General features: G+C 31.6%; 1 protein-coding gene across 1 annotated transcript; it reads left to right on the top strand.

Annotated features, from left to right (window-relative positions):
• Nucleotides 1-411: 411 nt before the first annotated feature.
• Nucleotides 412-4,470, top strand: LOC125812524 (receptor-like protein Cf-9 homolog). Its single transcript, XM_049491995.1, has 3 exons — nt 412-1,663; nt 2,413-3,772; nt 4,344-4,470. Exons 1-3 carry the CDS (start codon nt 412-414, stop codon nt 4,468-4,470), a joined length of 2,739 nt encoding a protein of 912 aa, XP_049347952.1.
• Nucleotides 4,471-8,892: the final 4,422 nt, after the last annotated feature.

Below are 8,892 nucleotides of genomic sequence, written 5' to 3' on the forward strand. Positions count from 1 at the left end.
GGTATTCTGTCGCAGTTATCATATGCAGCTCATACCTGCAGATTTATCACTTCATCACTTTCAGTATTTGTTGTTAAAATTTGAATTTACCAGAAAACACAAGGTGAAATGCTTACATGTGTATCCAGAGAGAAGAAGTTTGAAAAAGAAGAGAAACAGTTCCTGCTTTGGTTGTTAAGACAAAATGCATGTGTTATTACAAGTGTTGGGATTTTCATTTGAATTGACTTGAGAATGTGACTTGAATTGTGTGACCTTCCTGGAATTGTGTTATTAAATGTGTATAATAAATTTCTTTGCTTAATTTATGCTATATATACCTCATCAAAATTGATGAATATAGACACAGATCAAACATTTCTTGATTTCTTCTTTATCAACTTAATTAGTTTTGAACATTTTAGTGCAGAAATGGGCTACGTAAACCTTGTATTTTTTATGATATATCCCTTTCTCTTTAAACTTGTTTTGTCCTCATCCTCACCTCATTTATGCCCCAAAAATCAAGCTCTTTCTCTTCTACAATTCAAACACATGTTTACAATAGATCCTAATGTTTCTGGTTATTGTATCGGCATAAGAGGCCAATGGATTCAGTCATATCCAAAAACTCTTTCATGGAACAAGAGCACAGATTGTTGCTCTTGGGATGGAGTTCATTGTGATGAGATGACCGGACAAGTGATTGAGCTCAACCTCACTTGCAGCAAACTTCAAGGCAAGTTTCATTTCAATAGTAGCCTCTTTCAACTCTCCAATCTCAAAAGGCTTGAATTGTCTTATAATGATTTTTCCGGGTCGCTCATTTCACCTAAATTTGGTGAGTTTTCTAGTTTGACGCATCTTGATTTGCTTCTTACAAGTTTTACAGGTCTAATCCCAGCAGAAATCTCTCACCTTTCTAAATTACGGGTTCTTTGTATCCGGAGTGATTATGGGGTTAGATTCAGACCTAACAATTTTGAATTGTTCCTGAAAAACTTGACCCAATTAAGAGAGCTCGACCTTAACTTTGTGAACATCTCTTCCACCTTTCCTCTAAATTTCTCTTCTTATTTAACAACTCTATGGCTTCCATACACACAGTTACGTGGGATATTGCCCAAAAGAGTTTTCCACCTTTCCAACTTAGAATCTCTGGATTTAACAAACAATCCCCAGCTCACAGTTAGTTTTCCCACGACCAAATGGAATACCAGTGCATCACTCATGGAGTTATATCTGAGTGGTGTGAATTTCACTGGTAAGATACCTGAATCATTTAGCCATCTAACTTCATTGGTTGACTTAGTGATGAGTTCTTCCAATCTCTCGGGGCCCATTCTTAATCCTTTATGGAATCTCACCAACATAGAGGTTTTGGACCTTCATAATAATCATCTTGAAGGACCAATTTCTCCGTTTTTGAGATTTGGAAAGCTCAGGGAGTTCTCACTTAGAAATAACAACTTTGATCTCCAACTTGAGTACTTACCCTTTAACAGAAGCTGGACACAACTTGAAACATTAGACTTTTCGTCCAATTACCTTACTGGTCCAATTCCATTGGGCGTTAGTGGACTGCAAAACCTACAATCACTCAGCTTGTCATCAAACCACTTAAACGGGACTATACCATCCTGGATATTCTCCCTCCCTTCACTATTTGATTTAGACTTGAGTGATAACCTGTTAGTGAAAAACTTACAAGATAACAAAAAATACAAGAAACAATTGAAATAAAATGAAGAAACAGAAATCTCTTCAGGCTGAGGTGCGGATATCTCGCTCTCTTTAAGGAGATTCAAGCCCACTGCAGCAAATGTTTTCACCGATCCAGCAGTAGTCCTTCTTGACTTGTCCCCTTCAGGATACAACATCCTATTCACAATATATAACTCAACAACTCTGGACAAGAGTTGCGTTCAAAGCTCCACAAAAAAGAACACCTCCCTTCAACTAATAAGAACTCTCTTTTTGACAAACCTTACACACTCTATATTTTCTTGTTGTATTGTCTCTCACAAACCAAATGAAGACCACCACTATTTATACTACAAGAAGTCTTCCTAGAATTGAATAGGAAGATAATGGTGAAGTAAATAGTAAAGATAAATGGCCTAGAGGTTACATATGTTACATAGGTTACAAAGAATAATGAAGGAGTAAAGAATGAGATAATGGAGAAATAATATGGAGAAGTAATGGTCTTGGAAGACCACGTCCAAGGCAGTAAGCAAACGGCTAGTCAATAGCCTAGGCAATTAAGCCTAAAAGGCATTTACACCAAATGTGAGTAATTAGGCACAAATGCCTACCAACGGTAGCAATAAAACTGCCCACTACCTGTTGAAACAATCAACAGCTTTCTAACTCCAAAATATAGCAAATTAACATATTAAAATATTAATATTAAAATGCTAATAAACCAACATAACCATTTCAGTGGAAAGATTCAGGAGTTGAAATCCCAAACATTGTTTTCCATTTCTGTAAAACAAAATCAGCTGCAAGGTCCTATTCCAAAGTCATTCCTAAACCAGCAGGGACTATATTATCTTATTCTTTCTCAAAATAATCTCAGTGGACATATTGATTCAGCCATCTGCGATCTGAATTTGGGTGTGCTAAATTTGGGAAGTTGTAATTTGGACGGAACAATAACACAATGTTTGGGTGAGATGAGTGAACTTTGGGTTTTGGATTTAAGCAACAACAGTCTTAGTGGGACAATTAATACAACTTTTAGTAATGGGAACCAACTCAGAGTCATTAAAATGGATGGGAATAAGCTAGAGGGGAAAGTCCCACGATCTTTGATCAATTGCAAATATTTGCAACTCTTTGATTTAGGTAATAATGAGTTGAATGACACATTTCCAAAATGGTTGGGAGCCCTACCTGATTTGCAGATTTTAAACTTGAGATCAAATAAGCTGCATGGCCCTATAAATGATTCAAGGACTGAGAACTTGTTTGCTAAAATTCTAGTAATAGATCTCTCATCCAATGGATTCAGTGGAGATTTACCTGTGAGCCTTTTTGAGAATTTTCAAGCCATGAAAATGATTGGTGAGAATAGTGGAACCCCAGAGTATGTAGCAGAAACATATTCTACTTTATACACAAATTCTTTGATAGTGACAACAAAGGGACTGGATCTTGAACTTCCTCAAGTTTTGACTACGGACATAATTATCGATCTCTCAATGAATAGATTTGAAGGTTCTATCCCAAGTATTATTGGAGATCTAATTGGACTTCGTACGTTGAACTTGTCTCATAATAACTTGAAAGGTCATATACCAGCATCAATGCAACATTTATCTGTACTTGAATCATTGGATCTCTCATCCTACAAAATCGGTGGAGAAATTCCACAACAACTTGCATCCCTCACATCACTTGAAGTCCTAAATCTCTCTCACAATCATCTTGTTGGATGCATTCCCAAAGGAAAACAATTTGATACATTTGAGAATAGTTCATACCAAGGGAATAATGGGTTACGTGGATTGCCACTCTCAAAAGATTGTGGCAGTGATGAAGGGGTACCACAAGCAACAACTTCATTTGGGCTAGAACAAGAAGAAGAAGAAGATGGAGATTCATCAATGATAAGTTGGCAGGCGGTTCTCATGGGTTACGGTTGTGGACTTGTTATTGGACTGTCCGTAATATACATAATGTTGTCAACTCGATATCCAGTGTGGTTTTCGAGGATGGATGTAGAATTGGAACACAAAATTCTTACGAGAATGAAGAAATACAAAAAAGGATATGTAACCTCCAGGTATTAACTTGATCTTTTTCCTTCAAAAGATTAATTTTTATATAGCAATGAATTTTCTATTTCCTTCATCGTTGAAGATCTTGACTTTTAGTCTTCTTTTTTAAAAATTGCAGGATTCAAGCCTAACATGTTGCGGTGAAGCAAATATAAGCCTTTACCATTCATAATCGGTGATGCTTATGTAGTGTTAGTATCCTATGAATAAAGACATGATTTTTCTTCCTTTGGGACTCATCCATATTTGTTTTCTTTTCATCTTCTTTTTTACAGTTTATTACATGGAGACTGTTAGCTTGAGTTCATCCTAGCTATTAGTTGAGTAATTGGTCTCACCCGCAAGTCAGTTCATAAATTTATGAAGTTATTATCTTATCTTTTTCGTAATTACATTGTTAGAGTGGGTAGAAGTCCTTCAAGCTCTTATCGCAGGCACTTGAAGCCCCATTGATTTCTATTTCTCTGAACTATGTCACATGACATCATCACACAAACATTGAACACCTCACTTTAAGTTCACAAAAATAAAAATCTGTAGTTACTAGTTACAGTGTTCAAATATATTTGTATACAGACTCATGATCGTTTTTCATCAAAAGATTGAAGAAACATCAGGAAACCATGGACCAAAGTTGCAGTCTGCTATCTTAGCAGTTAAAAAGTTGGAGAAACAACCTCGGAAACCAAAGTTAGAATCCTAGAAGAGGTGATACTGGAAGAACTCTTCCCTAAGTCTCGGATGGTAAGGTTATCCAATATGGTGGAAGGTAGATGGTACCGATTGAATTAATCGAACAAAACACAAGCTGACCTGACCTGGATATCACAATTATACAACTACGCCTCAGTCCCTAACAATAACTTGCATAGAGATGCATGCAATAGTGATTAAAGTAAAGCATAAGGATGATTGAAAAAAAAAAAACAATTTTTCTCTTTTGTTTCTTAATTATTGTCCTGCTCAATTTTATCAAAAGAAAAAAAAAAATCTTTCTTGATTCAAATTTCTAGAATTGATCAAAATTTTATTAGTTTTTCAACTTTGAACTAATTAGCATGGAGGAAAGATTTAACTGTGTGGGCATGTGTAATAAATTCAATAAATTTGATGATAGATCTTGTCTTTTGTATTTTATTGTATAGAACGTTCAATATGTTCAAATTACAAAAGAAAGAGAATTTAAGTAGTGAAAGACTTATATCATAATTGTACTGGTTGAATCATGTTTTAGTTTGATTCGATGAAGAAGACTCTTGAATTTTGATTGAATATGAGAGAAGTCGACAAGAACTCAGAAAATTATGTATTAATTATGTATTTCTTTTTTCATGTATATTGTAATGGTTAAGGTATTAAGAAGGATGTGTGTTCTGTATTTTTCTCTCTCTTTATATTTTGTGTGTTTTTTCGCTATTAGACTTTTTAATTTAATTTTCTATGAATTTGTTATTGTCTTAAGTCTATATTGAGCTGAAATTAGTCATTTGTGACTTTATTGAAAATTTGTTATTTACTAATTGATGTTCCAAATTTACAGTTAGCTACTTAAAAGGAATTAAATTTAAACATTAAAATACGCCAATCATTTGGTGTTTTTCCTCATATTTTTTAAAAATCATTTGTAATTATTGTATTTTATTACTTATTATATGCAATTTTAATTAGTTTAACAAATTGATAAGAAAATCACACAGCACACACGTATAATGCACGTGTCCAGAAACTAGTATTCTTAAAGATTAATTTATAATTATGGAATTTTACTACATATTACACGCATGTTTTTATAGAATTTGAATCAGGGTTGGGCATTAATACTAAAAAAATAAAAAATCGAACCAACCAAATTTTTTGATTTTTCGATTCATATTTTCTGTAACTTCGATTTTTTTGTTTGATTTTTAGTAATATAATTTTCGAATTTCGGTTTAACCGAAATTTATGCACTACTATACATCCTATATAAGATATTATTTAATTATTAATACTTTTGTTTCCTTTTCTCCCATAGCATGCACTTAGCATTTAGCCCTTGGGTTTTCATTCCGAATTTTCAATTCCAATTTCTTCTAGTTTGAGGTATTTCATCCTACTAATAAATCGAACTGAACCGAATCACAAAAAATCAAATTGAATTGGATTAATCTGATTCGGTATTCGGTACGACAAATTCAAAAACCAAAAAATCAAAAAAATCGAAATAAAAAAATCGAAACTGAACCGAACTATCGAATGTCCACCCCTAATTTTAATTGTTCTAATAGATCTATAAAAAGTAACTAAGGACTCACGTGCAATACATGTGTCCAGGAACTAGTTGATTTAAAATTCGAATAGTCCATATCTTTAAAATTTAGAAGTCATTCTCGTCTTTATTGATAAGTAGCAAATTTGAATTGTCAAATTTGGACAAATGAGGTTTCAAGGGAATAACTAAGTTTCCAAGAGTAGACTATAAAACTCGAGATACCCTCAATCACTTCATCATTTCAATTCATTTTTTTAGGAGAATATCTTGGCATCCCAAAAGAGGCATTCGAACCAGAAAGGGAAACCCAATTGTGCTTCTTCATTCAATCAATTATTAAGTGAATAACTTAACGTCCAAGAGGAATATAAACACGGCGAAGAGGATATTGATTCACTTTCTCATTTTATTCAATTTATTTTTGCTCATTAAGTCTCGTACTATAAATGACTCAAATTATGTGAATGTGAGTTTGATTCTATTCAAATCTCATTTTCTCATTTAATTTATTTTCTTGGTTTTGAATTTACGAACCATCTCTAACCGATATGTGGTTCTTCTTCGTTTAGCAATGTTTGTACTCACTTTTTTGTTTTTCTTGAATTTGTGATTGTTTTATTTTAAAAACAAATGGGTTTAGAGTCGCCACTTAATTTTTAAAGTAAAATTAAGAAAATTATTTTTTTCAAAAGATTAAAAACAGAAAATCTAATGAAAATGTTAAGGGGGGTTCAGGGTTCATATTAATGTTCTAGGAAGGGTTTTAAAGCACCTAGAACATCCACTAACATGCGATTATCCGGTAACTAACTATTTGGCTAAACGATTTTAAGGGAAAAAACATACTTTGTTTGAAGAAATAACAACTTAAGATTCAAAATTGCTTTTAAAGGAAAAAGGAGATAGTATAAGGATAGTACTTAAGTACTAGATATTTTAAGTCCAATAAAATAAAATAAAATACATTTGTTTGATTTTAACAGCTATGGCTAGTTCATCTTTAGGGGAATTGAATTAAGGAAAACCTTAGAATTAACTAGCAAACAAACAATTAAACAAATACGAAAACAGATAAAATAAAGAGAGAGAGTCTTGGGCCCAAGTTTGATTTTATGTTGGAAAAATTACAAGAATATACTATTTAAGATCTTAATTAACAATATATGTATATACTCCTTTTTATTTACAAAACTAAGTTTTTAATTACAAACATGACATAATATTTAATTTTCGATTTAAAAATAAATAAATTTAATATTCAATTTATTTCCTTTTTTGGGGGTTATGTGCTAAAATTATGGGATTGATAAGTATTGTTTACTTTTTGGTTTTCCAACCATAATTTTACTCTTTTATATTTATTTTTTTACCCATATCTTCAATTTTCGTTTTTTATATATATTTTAGTATACGATTTATTTCCTATTTTTGGGGATTATGTGCTAAACTTATGGTATTGATAATTATTGTTTGCTTTTTGCTTTTTCAATCATAATTATACCGTTTTATATAAAAAAAAATTGCCCATATAATGAATTTTCAATTTTTTTTTGTATATTTTAGCATCCGATTTATTTCCTATTTTTGGGAGTGATGTGCTAAATTTATGAAATTGATAGAGTTATTATTTACTTTTTGACTTTTCAACCATAATTATACTATTTATTAATTCTAGTCTTTTCTCTTAATTTTCAATTTTAATTATTTATTTATTTTAGTTTTTCCTTTTTTTTGGGAGATTTTGTACCTATTTTTGGGGGCATGATAATCATGTATAAAATTTAGTTATTTTATCTCACCAATTAATGGTTATTACTGAGCTTCTCAAAAAAAAAAAAATTACATAGCATATTAAATTAATTTTGGATTCACCATTATTTTATCTCATAAGTTCATCACTTTTCAATAGGTTTGTTATCATTTACCTTTAGTTCTTCTTTAAATATAATATGAATGCACCAACCTTACAACGATAATTACACCAATATCATGTAATAGATAATAACTTTTGAATACTACACCAAATATTATAGAAATAACAGTTGTTTTCATTTATTAAAATTTACAATTAGTTCATAACCATTTACATATATAAATTTGTGCATAAAAAGACAACTTAAGTTCAAAAACTCTCAATAGGAAATGTTATATCATTCAATAAACCAATAACTAAAAGTTTCAACTACATAATGTTTTAAGTAAAAATAAAATAAAAACAACACACTATTGTTAAGTGTGATCCACAAATTTGGGGCAAGTCTTCCTATTATGCTCGAGTGTACCACATTTACTAAAATGACTTTACTTCTCTTGCATTTTTCTTGTTGAATCCTTTCTTACGATCATTAATTGGTGGTCTGCCTGGTTGCTTTCTTGCAATTAGAGGTAACATTACCTCTTCCAAAACATGCGATGGAATATCCCAAGTGCTTTCGCAAGGCAAACATGTTGGTATACAAAAAGGCAAACATGTTGGTATACAAAATGGTAATCATGCTGGTACACAGAATGGTTGATGACTAAATTAGCTTACTACACCATCATTTTCATCAAATCATTTACCAAAAAACAATAGATGTACCAAAATATTAGCTTGAAAGTTTGTGTTTATATAAGGTCTAAAGATACCAATTACATCAGATCACACACCAAAAGAAATTTTCAAATTATGGTGTTTATGTAAGGCCTAAAAGATACTAATTACATCAAATCACATACAAAAAGAAATTCTCAAAATATGGTGTTTATGTATGGACTAAAAGATATTCAAGTGCACCGATCCATTACACTTAATGTTAGACCAAAAAAAATTCATTGAATCTGACGTTTAATAAATGTATTTAAATATACCATCATTAACATCAAATTATTTAC

The sequence above is a fragment of the Solanum verrucosum genome, unplaced genomic scaffold (genome assembly GCF_900185275.1).
Source record: "Solanum verrucosum unplaced genomic scaffold, falcon-dt-bn FXZP01000120.1, whole genome shotgun sequence".
NCBI classification, from domain to species: domain Eukaryota; kingdom Viridiplantae; phylum Streptophyta; class Magnoliopsida; order Solanales; family Solanaceae; genus Solanum; species Solanum verrucosum.